The following is a 26,037-nucleotide window of genomic DNA, read 5'->3' on the forward strand; positions in this document are numbered from 1 at the left end:
TATGTAGGTGTGAGCCTGTAGGCAACCGAGAGGTACCTTTTGCCCATCCCCAAGCAGAAGAAAGAGACTGAGGTCAGGCCCTGGACTTGACACGATGCCCCATATTACCAGTGCCCTCTTCCTGTGGTGCTTTGCTACAGACTGAGAACCTGGCTCAGCGTTGCAGTATCTAGAGCGTGTGAACGCCTCAAATTAAAGGTTTTCCTGCAGGATGGAGCCATCTCCTGCACAGCCCCGGTGCTCCCTGGTGCCGTGGGTGCTGCTGTAAAGCATTCTCCCTGGGCTGTATCTGTGCCCTGGAAGCGGGTCCATGAGGTTTTATTGCTTGGGGAATCCCTCCAGGGGTGGGACTGGGGACCCCAGGGCTGCTCCAAGCCAGCTCCTGTCCTCGTGTCCCCTCTCAGGGCAGCCCCCCCTGCCATGGGGAGCTAGGGGAGGAATCCGCTCGCTCCTTCAGAAGTCTCCAGCTCTCAGAACAATCTGGTCTCCAGCAGGGACTTGGCTCTTGTCTCCCGGGACACCCTGCGCAGGCACCTGCAGGATGCAGCCTTGTGAGAGCAGCCATCCTGAGTCCTTGGAGCTGCTTGTACAAACAGGCTGCAGCCCAGGTTGGGGTTCCCAGGGCCCAAACAGCAGCTCCTGCTGTGCTGCAGCCAAACAGCCCTTCCATCGCGCTCATCCACCACACCACACAGTGGTGAGAGTTTAGCTCTAGGGGGAATTTAAATCTTAGCGGTCTCATCACAGACTTGTTACCAGATCTGCTACAGAAGAAGAAAGCATTGCTACAGGAGAAGTTCCAGCACTAACACAGCTAACACTTCATTTCTGTGCATCGAGTAATTCTTCTTTGCAACCTCTGCAGTCAGTTTGCCCAACTCCCTGGTGTTCCTCACCCTCACTTGCTGCAGCAAGTGGCCACTGGAGCTGTGGAGCTGTGGGGTTTAAAGCCCTGGAGTCTTCAGGGTGATCCCATGCAGCTCTCCCATCCAGTGCCTGTACTGTTCTGTAACTGCACCTATACACTGCAGCCATAAATACATTGTGCTACATAGAGCAGCTCTTCACTGTATACAAATCTGTTATCAAACAACTTACACAGCATTAAGCAAAATGAATTCAGCAAAGACCATCTCACTGATAGAAAACTCTGTTACAGCTGTAGCAGCCAAACCAGAGGAAGCCTGAGGAGGGTTCTGCTGCGGGGGGACACTGGTGGTTGTGAACTGGTGGTTTCATACACAGAACTAGGGGGTTTCATGGGGAGGAATCAGCATCATCCCTGTTCATGTGACTGCTGCTGGGGGTCCTGCAGCACCCACCAGCAGGGCTGGGATGGAGCTGGCTGGGATGCAGCTCGTGCTCTCTGTGTGTGCCCAGTGAGGGACAGGGATGGTCCTGCCATGGCTGCCTGGATCTGAGCCCCCTCCTCACATGCACCAACAGTAGCAGCTTCCCAGGGCACCACCGGTGACCAACCTGCTGGCTTCTGGTGTTTCAGAGCCTCCTTCCACAGCATCCACGATGCAGGCAGATTCCCTTCTCCACAGCGGCTACTTCCACCCTGTGCTGCGCTCCTGGCAGTGTACAACCACCACCTTCGATGCCTCCAACCTCATCTACCCCATTTTTGTCACGTGAGTGAGCCCTGGCTCTCTGGGTTAGGGATGGACCACACTCAGGGTGACCGGTTTAGGTGCTCCCTGAGCTCTTAGATAGGTTCAGGTTCCCCATGGAGCGGTCAAGCCTGGGATGGGGGTCAAATCCTCACACCGAGTCTTCATGTCTCTGTCCCATCCACCTCCTGCAGTGACAGCCCTGATGCAGTGGAGCCGATCCCCAGCCTCCCTGGACAAGCCAGGTAAGAGTCCAGCCCTGCTGAGCTGCATGAGAGTCACTGCCGTGCTCCATGCCAAAGCAGGGTTGATGCATGGCCTGAGATGAGCATGAGCCAGGAGCGATGCTTCCAACCCTCTGTGGTCCCTGCCTTGGGGACCCTCAGCATCAGGCAGGGCAGGAGCACTCATCCATCATATTGGAGTGCTGGGAAAGTACCAGTACTGGCAGGGATAGTGCCAGGCTCCCACGATGTCCCAGAGCACTCGCACATGGGCTCAGCATGCAGGGAAGTTGGAAATGGGGTTTCCAGCAGCAGCTGGAAAACCTGTGCAAGGACATGGGCTCTGGTCCTGCACTAGATCCTGCTGGACTGGCAGCTCCTGTCTTCATCTACTGCTGCATCAGCAGGGTTGTGGTCACAGAGCCCCCAGGAGGTGTTCCTATGGGGAGGTGGGCTGGATCTGCCACAGGGACACCACAATAAGGGGTCCAAGGACAGGGCATGCTTGGCCTTTCAGAGCAGAGAGTGTCCATGCAGGGTAGATAATGTTACTGTACTCCCAGATAAGGTCCTGGGTTGTTCCTCACAGTGTTCAGGCAACGTGTCCCCTGTATCTCCAGCTGCTGCTTGCTGTGGATGCTGGGTCGCTCCCGGTCCAGCACCCAAGGCACAACCAGCTCACCCATGGAGCAGGTGCCTGGCAGCCCGTTCCCTTTGCTCTTCTCAGGTATGGAGTCAACAAGCTGGAGGGGATGCTGCGTCCCCTCGTTGAGGACGGTCTGAAGTGTGTGCTCATCTTCGGGGTGCCCAGCAAGGTCCACAAGGTCAGTGTGCAGGGTGGTGGCAGGGGGTAACCACAGGGGTGTGGGAGGGCAGAGTGGGGCCAGGGAGGTTCTGCTGATCAAAGAGGAGTAGCTCAGGGTCTCTGGCCTTGCTTGCACCTCACCCAGTAGAGCAGGATGGGGATGGGAGACTGTAGTGAAAGCTCTTGCAGGTGGGCTTGAGACCTGCACTGGCTGCTCAGAGGCCCAACTCCATCACCCTTTTCTGTGGCTGGTGCTCACACTGCCCGGTGTAACAGGGTCTCAGGGTTCAGAAATGGGTCCCTGGGCAGAGCCTCTGCCATGGAGGAGTGGGTGGGAAGCCCTGGGCTGCGCATGCTGAGGCATTTCTGTCCTCACAGGATGAGGAGGGCTCTGCTGCTGATGCAGAGGACACTCCTGCCATCCAGGCCATCAAGAAGATCCGCTCCACCTTCCCAGAGCTGCTGATTGCCTGCGATGTCTGCTTGTGCCCTTACACCTCCCATGGGCACTGCGGTGAGCACACAGCCTGGGTCCTGCGCTGCTCCTCAGGCATTATCCTGGCACTGGCAATCTCGGGGGGGGAGTCATTTCCTCCTGAGGAGCTCCGTGTGCTAGTGAGGTCTGACCAGCCCCTGCACCAGGACTTGGCTCCCAGTACTGGTGCAGTTGAGCCTGGGAGACATCTCCTAGGTGTTGACAGCAGGGTGGGAGGCACGGCTGCTTGAGGCAGCCACTCTGGCCATCTGAGTCTGTCTGAGCACCCATCTGTGTCCTCCATCTCCATCTTCCCTTCCCCAGAGCACTCGTGGTTGTTGGTCTCCTGGTCCTTATCCATCTCCCTTGACACACTCCCTGCTGTTGCTCTGAATATCCTCATAGCTTGTCCCCAGAGCCATCTCCTTCCCTAGAGATGGAGGCAGGAGGGCCCGTCCAGCCCCTGTGTAACCCGGCTTTGTCTCGCAGGCATCCTGCGCGAGGACGGCACCATCCAGAACGAGCTGAGCTGCCAGCGCCTGGCACAAGTGGCGCTGGCCTATGCCAAAGCAGGTGAGGGTCCCCCGCAGCGGTACCCAGGCTCAGACCTGTCCCCTCTCCCTTTCAGCTGGACACAAAGCAAACGGGGCCTGGCTCCAGCTGGGAAGGATTTGTTCCAAGATGGGGGAGCTGCAGGCAGCCGGGACCCCCTCAGCACTGGGGTCTCCTGCTCCTTGTACAGGCAAAGCCAAAGCCTCAGGCACTCCTGTGTCTGTTTCCCTGCAGGCTGCCACATCGTTGCCCCCTCAGATATGATGGACGGGCGCATTGCAGCCATGAAGGCAGCGCTGATCTCCAATGACCTGGGCAACAAGGTGAGCTCAGGATCTGCATGAGCCAGAGGCAGGAGTGATGATCACAGGGAGCCTGTGCCACCACGGGACCTGGGAGAGCAGTGGGGGAAGCAAACCCCTGCCTTGCCCAGGATGTAGGGACAGGCCAAGGCGAATGGCTTTAACCTGCCAGAGGGGAGACTGAGATGAGCTCTTAGGCAGAAGCTCTTCCCTGGGAGGGTGCTGAGGCGCTGGCACAGGGTGCCCAGAGAAGCTGTGGCTGCCCCATCCCTGGCAGTGTTCAAGGCCAGGTTGGACACAGGGGCTTGGAGCAAGCTGCTCTAGTGGAAGGTGTCCCTGCCCGTGGCAGGGGTTGGAGCTGGAGGAGCTTTAAGGTCCCTTCCAACCCAAACCACTCTGTTATTCCATGTGCCACAGGCATTCCATGTGAGCACAGGAGGGGAATGTCCTTGACTGGATGTGGGGACGCTGAGGTGCCAGGGCTCTGGCATGGAAAGGTGGATGTGTTACAGATCAGCCATGGGAGGGAATCGCTTCTGCCCTGTTGCTGGGATGCAGCACCCTCCTTCTGGCCCTCACAGCTCCGCTCTCCTCTGCAGGTCTCGGTGATGAGCTACAGCGCCAAGTTTGCTTCGTGCTTCTACGGTCCCTTCAGGTGGGTCTGTCCCTCAGCCGGGAGCTGCATTCCCAGGCAGTTGTTTGGGAAGAGGGCTTGGTCAGAGCCTGGGACCATTCTGGTCACTTTGGAGCACACTCCTCCTGCTTCCCAATGGGAAAGGGTGATAAATGTACCTTGCCCAGGAGAGGCAGCCTGGGGGGAAGATCGGGGTGGGACAGAGACCACCTTGGTCACTTGCTTGTCCAGGGCATTGGTGGCAATGCAGGTACATAGGGAGCTGCCAGAAGCAGTGAGGAGGGCAGTTACAGGAGCTGGTGTTGCCCCAAAGGGTGGCTTCAGGGACAAGCTCAGCTTGGTCAGCTGGTAGACCTTGTCCCAAGAACAGCCTGACCCTGGTGGGGCATCCCTGAGGAACCTGCCTTGGAAAAGAGCAAAAGGAAAACATCTGACACGATTTCACCCCATCTGGGCATGGGGAGGGCAGTGGGTGCTGAAGCACAGCTCAGCCTGGCCTGTTGTACCTCCCCAAGTGATCCTGGGGCACAAAGGTGCGTCAGGAGACACCCCTCAGGTGATTGTCCTGGTCTGTGGTCATGTTTCTGAAGCTGTATGAGGTGGGAGGCAGGGGGAGCAGTGCTGGTCCTTCATCCCCTGCCCTGCCTCGCCTCTCACCAGGGATGCTGCTCTATCCAAACCTGCCTTTGGGGACAGGCGATGCTACCAGCTGCCGCCGGGCGCCAGGGGCCTGGCCATGCGTGCTGTGGTGAGTGAGGGGGTGAGCGGGGCTGGGGCTGTGGGGACCAGAACACCCTCCTGTGGGGTGACAATTCCTCAGCAGGGCTTGGGGAGAGCAAGGTCAGGAGTCAAAAGGGAGCAGGAGGCAGCAAAATGGCCACGGGTCTTCCCCTTCAACAAGCAAGTTAAATGAGGCCCATCAGCCTGCAGAGCTGGTGCCCAGCGCAGGCCCGAGGACTGGGCTGGGAGCTGTGGAGTTGGTGATCCCATACCCTGCTGTGGCTTGGGCTGTTGGGTCATGGATCCCAGCCTGGTCTGTGTTGGAAGGGACCTTAAGGCTCATCCAGCTCCAACCCCTGCCACGGGCAGGGACACCTTCCACTAGAGCAGCTTGCTCCAAGCCCCTGTGTCCAACCTGGCCTTGAACACTGCCAGGGGTGGAACAGAGCCACAGAGCCATTGCCTCCCCCAGCACCGGGTGTCTGGCAGGGAGGGGGAGGAAGCTTTGCCTCCCCCATCACAGCCCCTCTGTGGGCTCTTGTGGGTGAAAGCATGGACCTGCTGGAACGTTCTTGTACCCGAGCTGCTGGGGTTGTGCGTTCCCCTCACAGGACCGGGACGTGCGGGAGGGAGCCGACATGCTGATGGTGAAGCCGGGGATGCCCTACCTGGACCTTGTGAGGGACGTCAAGGCTCGAGTAAGCTCCCGCAGCCGGGGAGGGCGCTGGGTGTCCCCAGGGGGGTGAAGGTGTGCGGTGGGGAGGGCCGGTTGGGACCTGTCACTGCGGGCCTCACGTTGGGGTTGGGGCTGGTGCTGCCGTGTGAGGGGGGGGCAGCGGACACGAGGCCTGAGCCCGCCGCTCCCCGCAGCACCCCACGCACCCGCTGGCCGTGTACCACGTCTCGGGGGAGTTCGCCATGCTGTGGCACGGGGCCCAGGCCGGTGCCTTCACCCTGGAGGCCGCGGTCCGGGAGGCGGTCACGGCCTTCAGGCGCGCAGGTGAGACAGAGCCCCCGCCCCGGGCCCGGGCCGCTGCCGCCGCGGGGCCGCTCCACCCGCCCGCTCTCTCCGCAGGAGCCGACGCCATCATCACCTACTTCACCCCGCAGCTGCTGCGCTGGCTGCGGGAGGAGGCGGCGGCGGGGCGGGCCTGAGCCGGGCCGAGCTTCCGGGGCGGGCAGCGGCGCTTCCGCGGCAGAGGTGGGTGCGGGACGGGGGCTGCCGCTGGGTCCCGGTGGCGCCTGGGCCCTTGCGGGCAGTCGCGGCCGCCCCGCTCCTCCCCTGCCCAGCTCCGGTACGGCCCCGCGGAGCCCTCGCACCCAGCCCCGGTACAGCCCCGCGGAGCCCTCGCACCCGGCCCCGCTGCGGCACCCACGGTGTGGGGCGTTCAGGGCCCGCCCTGGGACACCTTGCACCGCGGGCCTGCGAGCGGGGCGGCCCCCCCCGGCAGTGTCCGTGACCCTGAGCCCTCCCGAGGGACGCGGGTGTGATGCGGGCCAGGGGCCGGTTCCCGCACTCCTGCGACAGTGACCGGCGTGAGCCTGCACCGCCCCCGGCTCTGCCCTCCCCGTTGCCCCGGGTCTCCCGCTGCGCCGAGCTGCGCTGAGGCCATGCTGCGGCTCCGCTTGCTGACGTGGGACGTGAAGGACACGCTACTGCGACTGCGGCAGCCCCTGGGGCACAGCTACGCGGCCGAGGCCCGGGCTCACGGCGTGCGGGTGCAGCCGGAGGCGCTCAGCCGCTCCTTCCGGGAGGCGTACGGGGCCCAGGGCCGGCGCTTCCCCAACTACGGGCAGGGCCGGGGGCTGAGCTCCCGGCAGTGGTGGGTCGATGTCGTCAAACAGACCTTCAGGCTCTCGGGCGTGCAGGACGAGAGCGTCCTCACGGCCATGGCCGAGAAGCTCTACCGCGACTACTGCAGCGCCCGCAACTGGGAGCCGCTGCCGGGCGCCAGCGAGACCCTGAGCCAGTGCTGCCGGCGCGGCTTCCGCATGGGGGTCGTGTCTAACTTCGACAACCGGCTGGAAAGCATCCTCTGCCAGTGCGAGCTGCGGCACCACTTCGACTTCGTGCTCACGTCCGAAGCCGCGGGCTGCGCCAAGCCGGACGCGAGGATCTTCGAGCAGGCGCTGCGGCTCGGCGGGGTCTTGCCCCGGCAGGCAGCTCACGTCGGGGATGACTACAGCCGGGACTACAGGGCAGCGCGGGCCGTGGGCATGCACAGCTTCCTGCTCCGGGCTGCGGGGCAGGGCGAGGAGCCGGAGGTGCCTCCCGAGCACGTCCTGCCCGCGCTGAGCCACCTCCTGGCTCTGGTTGAGAAGGAGTAGCTGAGTGCAGGGGAAGAGCCGGTGCTGCTGAGCCGTGAACTGGCCCCAGCGTGGGGTTTCTTGCTGCTGGTTGGGCAGGGAGCAGTGCTGCCTGTGGACGGGAGAGGGGTCCTGCAATAAAGCGTACCTGACACTAAGCATTGCTGCTGCTGCTGCTTTTATAGCTCTCAAACACTGGGCAAGGTGAGCGGTGGTATCTGTGCCTCACAGCCGGGGCCTGGGTCAAGCTGCGTTCCACAGGCTCCTTCTGGCAGGAGGGATGGAAGCAGCCTTTGAGGTTTATGCCTTCGCAGTCACACTGGGGAGAGGCTCCAGCAGCCCCGGGTTGGTCTGTCACAGGTTGTCTGTCCATGCAGGGCACCCACACGCAGTCCTGATCACCTCAGTGTACCCCAGACTGACCACCTCACCACCCCCGCCACCCTCTTCCCAACAGTGGCTGTGGGCCTCCTGCTGCCAGCAAAACAGAAGTTGGGCAATTTCACTTCATTTAATGTACTGCCAATTAAACTGTACCAATTTGGGCACTGAGTAATAAAGATGTCAAATTTCATACAGGGAAGCACCTTTCCTACCCTTCTCCCTTGGCTCAACTTCAGCCCAGCACCTCTCCTTCCTCCGGGCCTAATATCAGCTCCCTGGGGTTTTGCCACATTACACTGAACCCTCAAACTGTTGGCAAGGTAAGGAGCAGCTCAGGTGGGGTTTGTGCTCTCCTTGCTGCTTCCTCCCTGACATGGGCTCCTCCATGGACCACAGCCCCTTGGGGTGCCCCTGCCGTGGCATAGGTCCGCACAGGTGACAGCCCCCTGCCCTGTCCCTGCTCCTCCCAAAGCATGTCACCAGCTGGGTCCCACTGATGTCCCTTTCCATGTTCCTCCTCCCTTCTGTTCCTCCAAACACATGTCCAGAGCTGTCAAGTCAAGCAGGAAACATTCCCTATTTCTCCTTTATGAAGCCCACCATCAGGCGGGGAGCTGCCTTTGGTCAGAGAGGAATTAAATAACAGAACAAAGAGCCAGGCATCACCCTGACCCCTTGCCCTGGCAGACAGGGTGGGTGATCCTCCCCGAGGAGGGAAAAGCTGCTGTCAAACACATGGAGAAAACATGTAGTCTGAAGGCAGGTCCTGTGTGGTCTTTTTCCCCACAAAGGTACTGTATAGTGCATATACAGTCACTGTACATACAATTGTATTCACCCCCTCAGTGAGCACAATGCTGCGCTCACTGGACAAGCGAGATGCTCTCGTGTGCCACAGCGAAGACAGGGTACAGAGGCTCTGTGAAGGTCTCCCTATGGGAGAAGAGGATGGTGCAGGAATCGGGGTCGTAAAAGAACACCTCCCCTCCTGCCAAGTCAAGCAGGACCCCGATCTCTGCCGGAGCCTTGAGCAGCTCCACAGCCTGCAGGCGCCCGGCGTGCAGGAACCTGAACTCCCTGTCGTAGCGCGAGAAGACCCAGGAGGCAGCGTTGAAGCCCAGGCGGGCTTCGTTGGCAGAGCCCTTCCGTGGCAGGGAGCTGTAGCAAACCCCCAGCTTGTAGGCACAGCTCTTGTCCACGCTGATCCTCCATGCACAGACTCCCGACTGGAAACCTGCAGTAGCCAAAGCGTTGGGCCAGTGGTCAAACCGCTCAGGGCTGTCCAAGTCCACCTTTGCTTTCTTGGGGCTGAAGGTCAGCGTTTTCTTGTCCTCCGACAGGCTGAGGTGGGGGCTGAGTGTTTTCTCATCGATGTGAATCTCCTGTGAGCCTGCAAGAGGAGCCACACTGTGAGCACCGGCTCGGTGGCCACCACCTGAACCACCTGAAGAAGTCCCGGCCCTCAGAAACACAATCACAACCAACCTCCCCTCGCACATCATTCCTGAGAAACCCATCTGTCCCCCCGGGGTGACACGGGGCCAGGACAGCTGCCCCTCTCGAAGCAGACTCAACAAAGCCCAGACTTTACCTGTCACCTCTCCCTCCTTGCACTACAAGTGCTACCGAGTCAGAGATCACAGAATCAGAGTGGTTTGGGCTGAAGGGACCTTAAAACTCCTCCAGCTCCAACCCCTGCCACAGGCAGGGACACCTTCCACTAGAGCAGCTTGCTCCAAGCCCCTGTGTCCAACCTGGCCTTGAACACTGCCAGGGATGGGGCAGCCACAGCTTCTCTGGGCACCCTGTGCCAGCGCCTCAGCATCCTCACAATAAGTGATTTCTTCCTAATGTCTGATCTAAATCAGCCTTTTCAGTTTGAATCCCACATTGTCTTATCACTACTTGCCCTTGTCCAAAGCCCCTCTCCAGGTTTCCTGTAGCCCCTTTAGGCACTGGAGCTGCTCTAAGGTCTGCCCAGAGCCTTCTTTTCTCCAGGCTGAACAAACACTGCTCATCTTACTCTGTCCCATGCCCAGATCCCCACAGATCAGAACTCCACAGGTTTGGCTCATCCCACTTTTGGGAGCGACCCAAACCTCAGCTCCCATGTCCCTTCCCACCCCCGCTGTGGGTGCGCAGGACCTGACTTCTCCCCTAGCCCGGGTGAGTCAGGAGCCTGCCCCAAGGAGGGAGGGCTCTTTGCAGAAATCCTGCAGAGCTGGAAATACAGGAACGAGGAGGAATGGAGAGGGCTGGGCAGGGAAATCCCTTGCCTCCTATAAAGCCCAAGTTATTTGTGAACCGAGCATGCTGGGAACAGTGGAGGGAGGAAGCACCGGGCATTAGAGACAAGCACGACCGTGATTTGGTTTTGCTGTGAATGAAGGCGCTGCCCTTGCACCACAGCACAAACCCAGTGAGCTGCAGCACAGGGCGAGAGCCAGGCTGGCTGCAGGACACTGGCACCCACCAGGGCTCTGCACCACTGCAAACCCATGGGTGAGAGCACCCAGCACTGCTCACCCTGCATGAAACCCCTCAGCAGACCGTGTGTGAGTCCTGAATAACTACACAAGTGTCTCCCACCTCTGTAAATCCAAGAGATGAGGCCAATGCCCACCTGACTCACCCGCTCCCAGGGGACAGAGTTTCTACCTGTGGGTGCCCCTCCTTGCCCTGCCTTCCTCTGCCCTCACTGCACCCATTTTATGTCTTAAACTGCCAAGGAAACAAGGCTGGAGCAGGTGAGTCATTTGCCAGCAAGAGCTGTACCATATCACAGAATCCCAGCCTGGTTTGGGTTGGAAGGGACCACCTTCCACTAGAGCAGCTTGCTCCAAGCCCCTGTGTCCAACCTGGCCTTGAACACTGCCAGGGATGGGGCAGCCACAGCTTCTCTGGGCACCCTGTGCCAGCGCCTCAGCACCCTCACAGGGAAGAGCTTCTTCCTAAGAGCTCAGCTCAGTCTCCCCTCTGGCAGGTTAAAGCCATTCCCCTTGGCCTGTCCCTGCAGGCCTTTGTGAACCCCAAACCTAAGCAACACAGAAGCCTGGATGCCAAGTGAAGACATCAAAGGAATCGTGTTTATTTTTGAGTGTGAAGTGAAGGCTGTTTCCTGCTGGCCTGCAGGTTTTTGAGAGGCTACAGCACAAGCCCTAGAGGCCAGGACTTTCCAAGCAAAAAACCAAGACTGATGCCTGTTCAGCTGTCTCTGGAAGGAGGGACCACCATGTGAAACACAACATTACTGTCTCTGGAAGAAAGCTAGGACCACCACAGTTAATCTCTAAGGCTAGGTCCTGGGTGCACTACGGACTAATGAGGTATGCAAGGGTATGGCAGGCATCCTCGGCATGCAGTAATGGCACATCAAACGCAACAACAGACAAAAACGCACCCAACTAAAGCCAAACAATGAACTGTGTGTGAAGTGCACCACTACAAAAGCCGAATGCCTGAGAGCCATTCCATTTCATAGGGAGGCTATGGGGAGAGGAATCCAACAATAAAAACCTGTGAAAACAAAGAGAATCACTGAAAGGTTTCCTGCTTGACTCGAGATGTTCCAAGCACAAGAGTCTGCACAACTGCCAGCACTCAGACACCAAGAGGGAAATTAATCCCAAAGGAAGAGCTAGACCATGGTTTGCAATAGAAGAAATGAATGATGATGGTGTTTGGTCCTGAAGCTAACACACAAAACCACAAGAGCAATGAAAGCCAGAAGTGCACACCTTTGAGAAGGACCTGGAAACAGGGAAAACTGGGAACAGGCAACACTGGAAACTGCTCACCAGCATCAAAAGTGAGATGAGCCAAAATGAGAAGTTCATGCAGAAGCTTTGAAAGGTCACCCCCGGGCCGGCTCACCAGGCAGCAAACGGGACAAATGTTCTCTGGCTGTGAAGGATGGTGCCACCTTTGAGGAACAAAGGAAGCAATTGAAATGCTCTAACGTTGGCCTGAAAGCGGGAGCAAAAGCAAACGTTTCCCAGCCAGCCACTGGAGCAGAGCAGAGCCGGAAGCAAACCCTCATCCCTGCTCAACACAGCCAACACCAGCCTGGTAAAACCTGCCCAGAGCACAAACACCTCCCATGGAACCTCTGTACAGCAAGAGCTGAACAAACCTCGGGGGTGCGGAGCCACAGCCTCACCTTAGGATCAGAAAGCTCCTGCATTCCCTCCCTTCTCACTCCAGCAGGTCAGTGTCTCACAGACACCACATGGGTGACTTCACCTCTTAAAATCACCAGCAGGCCAACGCTGGACACAGTGAAGAACTTCTGTGACAGATTCCTACAGCAGCACCAGCTTCAGTGCTGACAGCAACCCAGGGAACAGCAAAAGAAACCAAGTGGGCTAAGCCACAGGGCTGATACAAGGCACAATCCTGCCAAAGCCCAGCTCTCCTCCTAGCCAAAACCAGCTGCTTGCAGCCCCTATCCCCCCTCCCCAACCACTGCTGCCTCCCTGGCTGGAGGCTCCAAACAACTGGCAGGGGCTGGGCAGGACGCAGCATCAGGGTGTTTCTTTGGGCACAACGTGAATGGGTGTACAGGAATGCCCAGGGAGTGTGGGACCTGCAGGAGACACTGACCTGTGGTGCAGCAGAGAACAGCAGAGGCCCACAGTCGATGCAGCAGTGGACTCTGAACACACGTCTGGTTAAAGTTTAACTTCAGGGACTCCTGTGGCTCTAAGATTCCCTCCGCCACCTCTGTCCTAGCAAGGGAAAAGTATTTTGAAAGACAATGACTTATTGACCAGAGCTGGGAGGTGTTTATAGAGATCACCAGAGGTTATGGCAGAAATGTGAGCTGGAGCAGTTGCAAGAGGAGCACAGAGCAGCTACAGCAGGAATTCCTAGACAAGCTCTTATCATAAGTGGTAGTTTCGGTTGGCTTCAATTACAGCCCCTTCTGAAAGGACTTCAGTGTTTTAAGTACAATCCCAGCAGCCTGAGCCAACAGCCTCCTCAATCCCTGACACAGAGCAAAAGCATCTGAGAGCAGGCATTCAGGTACAAGAGGAGCACAATGAAGAGGCTGCTGGGAGAGAGTCAATTCGCCCCGCACCAACAAAGGCTGGCTCAGAGCAGGGGGGATGCAACGAGAGCAACTTCAGATTTCACAGAGCATAGCCAGGAGATGCTGGGCTCCCATGGCCTGCAGCACACACAACTCATGGCTGCTAGTAAAGGCTCTGGCACAGGCTGGGGCACATTTCCTGCTCTCCATAGGTAGGGTCCAGGCAAAAATACCCCTGAAAGTCCTCTGGGCAGCAAAGTCCAGCCAGTGCCAGGCAGCAGCCTTGTAGCAGCCCCAGAAATCAATGCCTGTAAAATGCAGCCACCACACTGCCTTCTCAGGCAAGGGCAGCACCGTGCTACTGGTGATGACTGTTAGAAATCCCAGAATCCCAGCCTGGTTTGGGTTGGAAGGGACCTTAAAGCTCCTCCAGCTCCAACCCCTGCCACGGGCAGGGACACCTTCCACTAGAGCAGCTTGCTCCAAGCCCCATCCAACCTGGCCTTGGAATGCTGACATCAGCCCTTGGTTCACCCCTCAGTGCATCCTGCCTCTCAGGGAAGGAGGCAGCACAGGTCTGGGCATGCTGCTGCTCTGGGCAATGTGGTGCCAGCAGCAACCCCAGGCATGGAGCACTCCAGCTCTGGGGATGGACCATCCCATCTGCTGCCATGAGGCCAGGGTCAGGCATGCTCCATCTCCCTGTGAGCCCCGTGGAATTTTGTGGGGAGCTGGAGAAGGTCCAGTGCATCCAAAAAGACATTGTGCATACAGTGCTTCTAGGTGCCAGACACCTCTGTCTCTAGCAGCATGTGAAGCAGAGACAAGAGGGATCTCTATTGTGTGTCCTTGAACCCCACAAGAGCAGCATGAGGGAGGAAAGAGGGGTGTCACCAGCTGCCTGAGCAAGGGCATGCTGCTCACAGTGGGAGCCAAGGGGTGCAGGCAAGCTTGGAGCAGGGAAAGGACCGGGAGCAGTCAGGTACTAACCTCTCGAAGATCTCTTGTTCCGCATGCTGGGGACAAGGAGAGAAAGAATCATCACAGCAGCAATGCCCATAGATAAAACCCCAAACCCAGGCTGGGCACTGCAAACCCAGGCAGCACTGTTCTCTCCTGAGCCACAGAAACCACTCCTCAGTGCTTGCCATGGGGAGCAGGGGGAACCAGCACCCATTTTATCCTGCTGCAGCACTTTCCCCTCCCTGACTCAGGACTCAGCCAGCCCTAATTCCACACCCTCTGATAGGCACCAGCCTGTCTGCATCTGACAGATGCACTGCACCCTGCCTTGCCCAGAGCATGAGAACCCCAGCCCTGAGGTCCCCCTGTCCCTTATCCCATCAGGGCCCCAGCCCTGAGGTCCCCCTGTCCCTTATCCCATCAGGGCCCCAGCCCTGAGGTCCCCGTCCCTTATCCCATCAGGGCACGCTGCAGGAACACCCTGTGCTTGCAGCAAACACCCCCCCAAAGCTGTCAGTGAGGGGTGAAGCTGTGGAGGACCCGAGTCAAGAATCAACCAACCTCCTGGTCAGTCCCTCTTGTTTCTGCACCCGCTGGCAGGGTACAGCTCCATTGATAAAGTGCTAGGAGAACATTTGATCCCTGCTCAAATACGAGCTGCAGGGTGCCCTGCGTGCCTTTCACTGCCCTGCAGCATGACACATATCGATGCCTGACAGATGCAAGCACCAACACCAACATCCCAAGGTGGGGAATGTGTGAGCCCCACTTTCTCTCCACTACATGGCAAAAGGAGAAACTGAGGGTCTCCCTGTTCTCTGCCACAGGCATAGGATGGATCTTGCTTTCCACCCCCTGCTCTCCCCAGTGAGGCCGCAGCCCAACCAGCCAAGAGGCTGTGGCAGGACTGGAGCTGCATTCCCACCACAGGAGCAGCATCTGCCTTCTGCCCACAGGATCCAGCAGAGCTGCTGCCCCCCCTTCACGAGTTACACCCGACAAGCAGAGGCTGAGAGCAAGGCAGGAGGTGCATGCCTCCAAGGACTTGCCTCAGTAAACCGAGATGATTTAACAGCCAGAGGAGGAACTGAGCAAAGGGAAGCACTGGCTGCTCTGCGCAGTAAATATCCCCAGCAGAGATGGGCCAGGCAACAGGGCAGGCTCTCCGGATGAGCTGCAGGTGCTCCCGAGGGTGAACTGAACAGAGCCCTAGAAAACTGGTGACTCCATTAACCCAGAGCTGTCCTGGCTGTCCAGCCAAAGGGCATCTGAGGGCTGGCAGCTTCAAGCTTCAGGCTGGGAGACCTGAGCCTGGGTACTTCTGAACCTCACTGCAAGCAGAAGCAGCAGTGGGCAGAGCCGATGCTCTAGGACTACAGGGGCTTGAGCCAGGTGGAGGAGCCACCGGTTCCTAGCTTAAGGAACCAGGTGAAGGAGGTTCCTTGAGCTAGATCTGCAAACGTAGGTCCTGTCTGGCTCTGCCTCCCCTCCATGCTATCAGTGCAGCAGGCTGCCGAACACTGTATTTAAGACCCATCATTAAAAGCTTAGGTCACTGCTGGGCTGGCTGCGCTGGCCCTGGGTACAAGCAGCAGTACTCACCACCAGGCCCTGGTCATCCAGGCTGGTGATCATGTCCACCAGGTAGGTTCGGAGGGCAGCCAGCTTCTGCAGGGCCTCGCTCCAGTGCAGCCGCTGGGTCAGGATGCTCTGGTGCGCCCGCTCCTCCTCGGCGTGCACCCTCTCCAGCAGCCGCTGCTCCTCGTTCTCACACGCGTTCCCCACGAAGATCAGCCTCTGGATCACCCGCTCCCGCGCCACGCTGGCTGCGCTCTGCCGGGGCCAGGGGACACGAGCCCTGCTCAGCCCCGCCAGCAGCACCGACGGCTCCTGCCGGCTCTGCCCGCGGCTGAACCACCCCGCACCGAGCCCCGGCCCCAGGCACCCCCGGGACTCACCAGGACGCCCTGGTCCTTGGCCGGCAGCACCTCGTCCACGTGCCGGGCGATGGCAGCGCTCTGCAGCTGGAGCCGCTCGCACCGGTCCACGATCTTGTTCTGGAACACAACAGGGGGGGCCGTCGGGTGACCCATCCCATAGCCCCCCATGGACCGCACCCTGCCGGGCTCCCCACAGGCGGCCCTCATTCCCTCTCACAGCCCCACACCTCAACAGGGACCCCCCGAGCTCACAGCCTGCCAGGAGGCACCTGTAGGAAGCCCCCATCCCCACAGGGACCCCTCACACGGTCCCGCACCACATCAAGACCGCCCCGGACGGCCCCAGACCCAGACCCGCCCCACCCCAGGCAGCCCCGCACGCCCCGCGCTCCCCTGGGCACCGAGGAAAGGGCCCGGCCCGAGACTGAGGCATCCCCGGGGCAGGGTCCATGTCCCGGTCCCGGTCCCGGTCCCGGTCCCGATCCCGGTCCCGGTCCCGATCCCGATCCCGATCCCGGTCTCGGTCTCCGCCGCCGCTCACCCTCAGCTCCGTCGCCCGCTCCGCCAGCGGCCGCGGCTCCCGGCCCCGCTGGGCCATCCTGCGGCCCCGCACCTGCCGCTGGGCGGCGACGGCCCCGCCCGGGCCTCCCGCACAGCCCCGCCCCGCCCCGGCACGGCTCCGGTACGGTACCGGTACGGCACGGCACGGCACTGCACTGCACGGTACGGTACTGCACTGCACTGCACTGCACTGCACGGTACGGTACGGCACTGCACTGCACGGTACGGCACTGCACTGCACGGTACGGTACGGTACGGCACTGCACTGCACTGCACTGCACGGTACGGTACGGCACGGCACTGCACTGCACTGCACTGCACGGTACGGTACGGCACGGCACTGCACGGTACGGTACGGCACGGCACTGCACGGTACGGTACGGCACGGCACGGCACGGCACTACACTGCACGGTACGGCTGCCGAGGAGCCGGGCGGCGCGGACGGGATGGTTCGGGACAGACGTCGGGGCCCCGCCCGCTCCCGGTGAGTGCACGGCGGGAGCGGCCCCACAGGGCGGGTTCCGGGCCCGCGCTGGCTGCCCCAAGGCCTCGCCGTGGGGCCGGCCCGGCTGCAGGGACCCGCACGGTCCCCGTGCCCTTCCCAGGGGCTGCCCCGGCTGTAGCGACCTGGTCTGTGCCCACAGCGCACCCCCCAGGCCCTCGTCCTGCTGTGGGGCTCCCCATGGACAGGGGCTCGGGATGCTCCCGTTAGCATCCACCGGGGCATCTCCGCTGTAGAGACCCAGGTCAGCACCGTCTGGGTACCCCCAGCTACAGAGACCTGCGTTGTTGCCATGGGTCCTTCTTGGCTATAGGGCTCCAGGTCATCGCTGGGGGGTCAACCCAGCTATAGGGTCCCACATCATCACCATGGGGTCACCCCCAGCTATAGGGCCTTGGGGCTGCCCCTGCATCCACCCCCTCTCCTGAGGGATGTTTAATACCCTGTGAAAACAGGGAGGAAGCTGCCGTGACTCCTGTGCTCACTGCTGTGGGTACGGTTGTTTCCCTATTCCATGGTTTGGATCCACAGCAGCGCCTCAGGCTGAGGCAGCAGCGCTGGTTATGCTTTAAATACACTGTAGTAAAACATGGGTTTGGTCTCTGAGGCAACGCACGGGGGGAAGGGAGGATGGGAGATCCTCCAGAGGGAAAATCAGCCTTCCAGAGGGGCAGCTTCGTACGGATCAGCTGCTGCAGGGTCCCTGTGTTATCAGAGAGCTTTGCGATGGACCGGGCTCATGGAAAACGTGCAGGGAAGCCCCAGGTGAGCATCCTGCAGCTGCGGCTCTTGTTCAGGGCTCAGCAAAACCTGCGGTGGGCAGGGGGCAGGAGCAGGCAGGTGGGCACAGACAGACCCTGCTCGCTGCCGCTGGCAGCTCTGTGCCCTGGGGCACGGCTCTGGGCTGTCCTGCAGGCAAGGGGGATTGCACTGAGCACGAGCAGGACCCTGAGGGCTGGCTGGGACACAGCAAGGACCGCGATTAAAACATCGGAATTTAGGTTTTAACCTGGAATCGCGATGTGCAGGAAAAACGACTTCCAAAAATTGCTTCAAGCTCAAGGCCCCTTCCAGCCCAAACCAGGCTGGGATTCTGTGATTCCAGTGTACTGGAAGGACTCAGAGGCTTGGTCTGATGGGAAGCAGTGAACTGCTGATCTATCCCTGCTTCTTCTCAGCATCCACAGAACAAGCAAACGCAGGGGCAGGGCAGGTGGGGATTAGCGGGGTGTTACTGACTGCTAATCACAAAAGCTGCCAGGGTAAAATTAGACAGGGAATGGTTTGCAGAGCCCCGACCCCTCTGGCTCAGTGCTCCCAGGCTTTGCTGTTGATTTCCTTGCTGGAACAAGCAGCAGTATTCCTGTTCTGGTTTTTCTGAGCAGAACCCCACTGCCCCCGCAGACAGGAGCACTGATGTGCCCCGGCTGCAGGCTATATCCCATTAGTGTGTCTGGAGCTCAGGAGAAGCCAATTACTGTCCATGGCGATTCCCTGCCATTGAAACTGGCTTGTGCTCGGGCTGTGACCCGGGAGGATTAGAGGGAAGGTGCTGCCTCAGGCCCTGCTCTGACCAAGGCTCCTGCAGCTCATGGGGCCTGGCTGCTGTGATGCGGGTTGGGATGGGGCAGCCTGGCCTCACCTGAACACCAAGGGGTTGTGTATTGAATGCATCTGCGTTGTCAAGATGGTCTTGTCTACCCTGGACCTGGGGCTGGAGTTTGGAGGTGGGAAGACCACTCCAAGCTTCACATGAAGTCATAGAATCATAGAATAGTTAGGGCTGGAAAGGACCTTAAGATTATCAAGTTCCAGCCCCCCTGCCATGGGCAGGAACACCTCCCACTAAACCACGTCACCCAAGGCTCTGTCCAACCTGGCCTTGAACACTGCCAGGGATGGAGCATTTGCAACATCCCTGGGCATCATAGAATCATAGAATGGTTTGGGTTGAAGGGACCTTAAGGATTATCCAGTCCCACCCCCTGCTTCTAGAGACCTTAGAGTAGCTCCAGTGCCTGAAGGGGCTGCAGGAAACCTGGAGAGGGGCTTTGGACAAAGGGCCTGTAGGGACAGGCCAAGGGGAATGGCTTTAACCTGCCAGAGGGGAGACTGAGATGAGCTCTTAGGCAGAAGCTCTTCCCTGTGAGGGTGCTGAGGCGCTGGCACAGGGTGCCCAGAGAAGCTGTGGCTGCCCCATCCCTGGCAGTGTTCAAGGCCAGGTTGGACACAGGGGCTTGGAGCAAGCTGCTCTAGTGGAAGGTGTCCCTGCCTGTGGCAGGGGTTGGAGCTGGAGGAGCTTTAAGGTCCCTTCCAACACAAACCAGTGTGTGGTTCTGTGATTATCAGCAACTTCTATGTAACAAGCAGAAACCTCTCTGGCTTCCCACTAATGCTTTGTCCCCTCACCCCCAGGCCATGTCCCAGCAGCATGTACCCAAGATGCTGATGTGATGCTTGTCACTGCTGGCCAGAACAGGAGCTGTGCTCATCAGCAGGGCTATGGGGAAACTGCAGAGCAAATTCAGCATCCACACCACCAAATACAGGTAAAGCAATGCCAGGTGATTGTGGCAGGGGTTGGAGCTGGATGAGCTTTAAGGCCCCTTCCAACACAAACCAGGCTGGGATTCTATGAAATAGAATGGCAGCAGGGTGTGCGATCTCTGCCTTGGCAGCAGCTGAGAGCCCAGGGTGGCAGCATGGGGGACTCCATGTGCTTGTCAAGGAGGGTGCTGGGTGTCAGAGCACAGCCGAGCTCTGAGCCAGGCTGGGGTCAGTGGAAGAGGAGGCTGGGGAGACAGGAATTCCTTCTTTGACCAGCACAGATAGAGCAAACACCTAAATATTTGGCAGCTCTGGAGGTGGAATAGGTCTGTTCCATCCCACCCAGTCCAGGAGATGCATTTGTCCATTCACAGCTTCGCTTTTGCTCTCTAAAGGCAGATGTCGTTCCTCTCCAGCCCAGCCACAGATGCCACCTCAGACTCACTGGGGCAGGGCACCTGAACCATGCCCAGAGAACCCTGCCTATGGCTGGAGCCCCCTGACCATGCCCGGAGCCCCCTGACCATGCCCAGAGCACCCTGACCGTGCCCAGAACACCCTGACCATGCCCAGAGCACCCTGACCGTGCCCAGAGCACCCTGACCATGCCCAGAGCACCCTGACCATGCCCAGAGCATCCTGACCGTGCCCAGAGCACCCTGACCGTGCCCAGAGCACCCTGACCATGCCCAGAGCACCCTGACCGTGCCCGGAGCACCCTGACTGTGCCCAGAGCACCCTGACCGTGCCCGGAGCACCCTGACTGTGCCCAGAGCACCCTGACTGTGCCCAGAGCATCCTGACCGTGCCCAGAGCACCCTGACCATGCCCAGAGCACCCTGACCGTGCCCGGAGCACCCTGACTGTGCCCAGAGCACCCTGACCGTGCCTGGAGCACCCTGACCGTGCCCGGAGCACCCTGACCGTGCCTGGAGCACCCTGACTGTGCCCAGAGCACCCTCACTGTAACTAGAGCATCCTGACTGTGCCCAGAGCATCCTCACTGTAACTAGAGCATCCTGACTGTGCCCAGAGCATCCTCACTGTAACTAGAGCATCCTGACTGTGCCCAGAGCACCCTGACCATGCCTGGAGCACCCTGACCGTGCCCGGAGCACCCTGACTGTGCCCAGAGCATCCTGACTGTGCCCAGAACACCCTGACCATGCCTGGAGCACCCTGACTGTGCCCAGAGCATCCTGACTGTGCCCAGAGCACCCTGACCATGCCTGGAGCACCCTGACCGTGCCCGGAGCACCCTGACCGTGCCCAGAGCACCCTGACCGTGCCCGGAGCACCCTGACTGTGCCCGGAGCACCCTGACTGTACTGAGAGCACCCTGACTGTGCCCAGAGCACCCTGACTGTACTGAGAGCACCCTCACTGTGCCCGGAGCATCCTGACTGTGCCCTGAGCACCATCAGCTTCCGTCGCTGTCTCTGCCTGTGCAGGGCCGATGGCTCCATGGGAGAGGTGGGACGTGCTCAAGCCGCTCCGCAGCGCAGCCCCGCACACAGCGATGCCGTCACCGCGGTGGCTGCTCTCAAACCAGACCTGTGCATGTCCGGAGCAAGGGACAAGGTGAGGCTCCCCCTGCCACAGCACAGCACGGTCACAGGTGGGAAGTGTATTGAGAGGCTGGGAAAATGGGGTTTGTGTGAGCTTTAGACATTCCCGTGAGTGGTTCCAACTTTGTCACTCCCTGAATTTAGGAACACGAGATGAGCTTAGAGCGAGGGCAGACACTGAACCGAGTTTTAGAAGCTCTGCAGAGCTCAAATCACATCAAATGCTCTCACCCAGGCTTGGAATCACTGTAGTGGCCCTTACAGTACCTGGCAGTGGATGGGCTCTACAGACAGCTCAAACCAGAAGAACCAGGGCTCACCGTAGCAGGACCAGGGAGGTGTGTGTCCGTGCTCACGGCCTGCTCTCCTGTCCTGCCCCGCAGAGCGTGGCTGTCTGCAGCTGGAGGTCCGGGGCTGTGCTGCAGCGGTTCACAGGCCACCAGCGGGAGATCACCAAGGTGAGTGACTGGCCTGAGCTGGGGGTCTCCTGTGCTCCTACCGGTCAGAAACCCGGAGCCGGGAGTGATGGAGCAGTGGTTTGTCACTGGCAGAGAGCTCGTGGTGCTCCCTCAGAGAGAGGGACTGGGGTAGCAGGGTGTGCTAGGTCTTTCCCAAGGTCCCAACTGATACTTTGCTGTCCAGGGAAATGGCATGGAGTGGTTGCATCTGGGCTAAACAGGGCTCCAGGAGGCTTGGACGTGCTCTCCCTGCCAAGAGACTACTTAGCAGCAGCTCAGGATGAATTCCTAGGTCAAGTTTTTGATCCAGAGATGCTGTTCACTTGTAGCAGGCCTCATTCCACGAGACTCATCATTATTCTTGGGTTTTATTCTTAATGGAGAGGGGCTTGGGACAAGGGCCTGTAGGGACAGGCCAAGGGGAATGGCTTTAACCTGCCCGAGGGGAGACTGAGATGAGCTCTTAGGCAGAAGCTCTTCCCTGTGAGGGTGCTGAGGCGCTGGCACAGGGTGCCCAGAGAAGCTGTGGCTGCCCCATCCCTGGCAGTGTTCAAGGCCAGGTTGGACACAGGGGCTTGGAGCAACTTGAGAGAATGGGGGTCCTGGGAGGCTGCTGCCCGATGCTCCCCATCATAACCTGCATGGTCACAGCAGGGGCTGCACTGGGGCTGAGCGGTTCCCCTGCTCCCACTGTGTCGGGGTTTGCCTGTGCCAGCATCCGGCAGAGCAGAAGGCAGCAGGAGGCTCAGCGTGAACAGTCGGGCACGTGCACATCAGCACGGGCAGAGCAGGGGCTGAAGGTCGGGCTCTCCCCAGTTGTGTCTCTGCACATCTCAGGCTCTGACGCGGCCGCAGCAGGGTGGTGCTGGCCCTGCTGGGCTGGCGGCCAGGCCACGCGGCTTCTCCCATCTTGTCCCTTCCAGGTCACCTCAGCCCCTGACTCCAGCAGAGTCTTCAGCGCATCCCGGGACAAGACAGCGATGATGTGGGAGCTCCAGGGGGCCCCGGGACCAAGCCAGCGCTTCGCAGCGCATGACCTGGTTGTGACGGGCCTGGCCGCGAGCCGGGGTGAGGGACACCGGGCTCCCGTTCCCCAGGGATTTCTTGGCAAGCTCTCCCGCTGTCGCTGTCGATGCGAACGAACGTGTGCTTGCAGATGCCTCCCAGCTGTGCACGGGCTCTCGGGACAACGCCGTGTGCACGTGGGACACGGAGACCGGGCGGTGTCTGCGCAGAGCCGTCACCCGCAGGAACCTGGTAGGAGCCGCTGGTTCCTTGCGCCCCGTCACAGCACCCGGGTGCCGGTTTCTCACGTGTGTGGTGCATTTGCTCTGAGCTTGGTGCTTCGGGACAGCCCTGAGGCACTGCTCAGGTGGCAGCTGGGGAGGGCAGGGCTGCAGGGGAGTTACTGCGTTCTCCAGGCAACAGCAAAGCACGGAGGTGCTGAGAGCCACACAGCAGCTGATGAATGCTGTAAGTGGGAGCCGTTTGGAGCACATCAGGGGAGGAGTTGGTGGGAAGCAAGAAGAAACTTCCCGTTTTCTGCTCAGAGCCCAGCACGAGGAGGAGAGGAGGTGGCCTTGGTGGCTCAGTGTCTGCAGGACAGCAGCCTGGGCTGCACAGGGCTGCTTTCTGCTCACCCTTTCCTTCCCGCAGGTCACACATCTGTGCTGGGTGCCTGGGGAGCCTTATGTCATCCAGACCTCAGAGGATAAAACAGTCAGGTAAATGAGAGTCCCCCAGTGCCGAAAGGGGGGACAAGAGACCTGGAAAGGGGCTTTGGACAAGGGCCTGCAGGGACAGGCCAAGGGGAATGGCTTTAACCTGCCAGAGGGGAGACTGAGATGAGCTCTTAGGCAGAAGCTCTTCCCTGGGAGGGTGCTGAGGCGCTGGCACAGGGTGCCCAGAGAAGCTGTGGCTGCCCCATCCCTGGCAGTGTTCAAGGCCAGGTTGGACACAGGGGCTTGGAGCAAGCTGCTCTAGTGGAAGGTGTCCCTGCCCGTGGCAGGGGTTGGAGCTGGAGGAGCCTTAAGGTCCCTTCCAACACAAACCAGGCTGGGGTTCTGTGACAATATGGAATTCTACCCGTGGCCACACAGCCTGGGGTGCACAGGGATTATGGAAAATCCCAGAGCACAAAGGGCTGTTTCTGTTGTGGTTTGTCCTGACCACCCGGCCTCCTGTGCTCTGCTGGGGTGGACAGAAGCTACCTCCCAGCTCACCTGGGTCTCGGAGCGAAGCCAGGACAGGAAGCCTGGTGGCTGTAAGCAGCACTGGTGGTGACTGGGTAAAAAGGAGAATTCATAAAGAAGAAATCTCAGCACAGCTCCAGTGGCTGGAGCTGGAGCCTGAACGGGTGCAGGGAGAGCTTTGGGGGTTTGGCTTGCTGGGGGAAGGAGAGGGACAGCGGCGAGGGTAGCGCAGGGGGGATGGAGGGACACCCATCGTGGCAATGATGCATCAGAGTCCCCCTTCCTCTCCCTGTTCCTCCGAGGCTGTGGGACCTGCGGCAGCTGGAGGTGGCTCACAGCTTCCCCGCCAAGCAGCACATCCAGACCTGCTGCGACGTGAGCCCCGACGGGCGGCTCTGCCTGAGCACCAGCAGCGGCACCGCGGGCGAGGGCTGCGAGGCCACGGTGAGTGAGAGCCAGCCCCGCAGTGCGAGCGGGGCAGCACGGCAGGCACCTGCCTGCCCGGGGGCTCGCGTTCCCGTGCCCATGGCACGCAGCAGAGGGCAGCAGGCTGCCGCTCCAAGCACCTGCTTGCTCCGCTGCTTAGGATCTTCCTGCGTGTCCCTTTGGCAAGCCTGGTGCTCGGGGGGTACCTGAGCAGCTGCTCTTGGTTAAAGCCCTGGATTTTGCTCCATGGCGTTGAGGAGCACGAGGCTCGCACAGGAAGCCCGTCAGGAACCCCCCTGCTGGAGGCATTTCCAAACCGTGCAGGGTCCCAGCCCTGTGTGTGAGCATCGGGAGGGCGAGACCTGTGGGTGTGATTCTCACTATTACAATGAAGACAGCTCAGGACCTTCTTGGCAAAGTATCTGAAACATCGTGACTGTGCGTGCTTGAGTTCAGCCCTTCCAGGGTATCCTTCAGTAATGAATGTCGAATGTTCCTTCCCCATTATCCGCCCCAATTACAGTCCAAAGTCTGCCATAGTGGTGCCATGTCCTTGAAACGATGCTTGTGGGCATCCAGCTCTGACCTCTGCCTGTGCCCTGCAGCTGTGGGACCTGCGGCAGACGAGGAGCCACCTGTGTGAGTACAAAGGGCACTTCCAGACCACGACCTCGGGCGTTTTCCTGCCGTGGGGCCCCACGCTCGCCCCCAGCATCGCCACGGCCTCGCTTGACAGCACCGTGAAGGTCTGGGACCGAGACACTGCAGGTAGGGCAGGGCGCTGCCCGCCCCGTGCCCCACTCTGGGTAACAGAGCTCCTGCTTGGTTTCTGTCTCCCAGTGCTGATGGGCACGGTGAAGCCTCAGATCTCTGGGTTTTCCTCTAATCCAGCTGCAGGGCAGGGTGGAGCTGCCCCAGAGGCTTCTGCTTGTCCCCCAGCCAAGGAAATGGGAAATGACTTCTCTTTCCCGTTTGGGGCTTATCGAAACCACACGCTGCGTTGCACAGCACGTAGGAAAGGTTCTTCTGGAGTATAAGCAATGTGGGAGAAAAAGGGGTGTTGGGAACGCGTCCACAGAGCCCTGCAGCTCTGCCCAGTGGGGCCGTCCGTCCAATCCATCCCTGCCTCCTCTCCAGGGAAGGGGCAGAGCCTGACCTCAGCCTGGATTCCTGTTTGCTGGCCACTGCCCGACTGGGCAACACAGACCCACCGTGGGGCTTAGACATGGAGAGTCCCTCGTTCAAAGGGCACATCCCAATGTGGGGATGCAGGAGAGGGACAGAGACAGAGCAGACGAGGTGGGAGGTTGGTGTGGTTGTGTCTCACCTCCGTGATGTCTCTGTTCCCTCCTCAGCCTGCCTGGCCACGCTGTATCTGGATGGAGCAGGACCGTTGTCCTCGCTGGCTGCCTGTGACAGCTCCACGCTGCTCTGTGCCACTTCCAGCTCGGGGATCCACGTCCTGCAGCTGCGTGAGGGTGCGGAGCCGGTGCTGGAGGAGGTGGGGGTGTTCTGACCGCAGCCTTTCCAGCAGAGAGCAGGTGGCTCCCCAAGCACCACTCTGCGCCTGCAGAGCTGCCACGTGTGATCAGCGGGGATAGGACCCAAGGGTTTCAGCTTGTGGGTGGGGAAGGCACTGGAGCTGCCTGGAACAGCCACGCCATGGATGCGACCAGGCCAAGGTCCTGTTCCTGAGGGAGCCTCGTGTGTTACTGACAAACCTCCCGCCAGGCAGCTCCCCAAGGAGCCAGGGGCAGCATCAGGGGTGCCAGGTCAGCCTGAGCTCAGCTGCTCTTGGAAGGGGGTAAGTCACCATGAGAGGTGGTCA

The 26,037-nt window shown here is 60.0% G+C and overlaps 4 protein-coding genes across 4 annotated transcripts; 3 read left to right on the forward strand and 1 right to left on the reverse strand.

Annotated features, from left to right (window-relative positions):
* The first annotated feature begins 1,237 nt into the window (after positions 1-1,237).
* On the forward strand, positions 1,238-6,540 carry ALAD (aminolevulinate dehydratase). Its single transcript, XM_061479618.1, has 11 exons — positions 1,238-1,637; positions 1,811-1,861; positions 2,568-2,664; positions 3,024-3,159; positions 3,610-3,693; positions 3,907-3,995; positions 4,574-4,629; positions 5,269-5,356; positions 5,940-6,026; positions 6,199-6,328; positions 6,404-6,540. Exons 1-11 carry the CDS (start codon positions 1,525-1,527, stop codon positions 6,481-6,483), a joined length of 1,011 nt encoding a protein of 336 aa, XP_061335602.1. The 5' UTR covers positions 1,238-1,524; the 3' UTR covers positions 6,484-6,540.
* A 139-nt stretch (positions 6,541-6,679) lies between these two features.
* On the forward strand, positions 6,680-7,737 carry HDHD3 (haloacid dehalogenase like hydrolase domain containing 3). Its single transcript, XM_061479621.1, has one exon. The coding sequence runs from the start codon at positions 6,940-6,942 to the stop codon at positions 7,654-7,656; it is 717 nt and encodes a 238-aa protein (XP_061335605.1). The 5' UTR covers positions 6,680-6,939; the 3' UTR covers positions 7,657-7,737.
* Positions 7,738-8,135: 398 nt separating this feature from the next.
* On the reverse strand, positions 8,136-16,614 carry BSPRY (B-box and SPRY domain containing). Its single transcript, XM_061479615.1, has 6 exons — positions 16,496-16,614; positions 15,973-16,071; positions 15,617-15,847; positions 14,042-14,067; positions 12,622-12,746; positions 8,136-9,409 (listed from the first exon to the last, which is right to left on the reverse strand). The coding sequence occupies exons 1-6, from the start codon at positions 16,550-16,552 to the stop codon at positions 8,883-8,885; spliced, it is 1,065 nt and encodes a 354-aa protein (XP_061335599.1). The 5' UTR covers positions 16,553-16,614; the 3' UTR covers positions 8,136-8,882.
* A 321-nt stretch (positions 16,615-16,935) lies between these two features.
* On the forward strand, positions 16,936-25,762 carry WDR31 (WD repeat domain 31). The gene is made up of 10 exons (XM_061479617.1): positions 16,936-17,000; positions 19,434-19,567; positions 21,017-21,146; positions 21,517-21,591; positions 22,515-22,659; positions 22,748-22,848; positions 23,248-23,315; positions 24,086-24,227; positions 24,815-24,977; positions 25,565-25,762. The coding sequence occupies exons 2-10, from the start codon at positions 19,521-19,523 to the stop codon at positions 25,723-25,725; spliced, it is 1,032 nt and encodes a 343-aa protein (XP_061335601.1). The 5' UTR covers positions 16,936-17,000; positions 19,434-19,520; the 3' UTR covers positions 25,726-25,762.
* Positions 25,763-26,037: the final 275 nt, after the last annotated feature.

The sequence above is a fragment of the Pezoporus flaviventris genome, unplaced genomic scaffold (genome assembly GCF_033815535.1).
Source record: "Pezoporus flaviventris isolate CSIRO_AGI_PZ_B2104156 unplaced genomic scaffold, CSIRO_AGI_Pfla_v1 ptg000154l, whole genome shotgun sequence".
Classification (NCBI taxonomy): domain Eukaryota; kingdom Metazoa; phylum Chordata; class Aves; order Psittaciformes; family Psittacidae; genus Pezoporus; species Pezoporus flaviventris.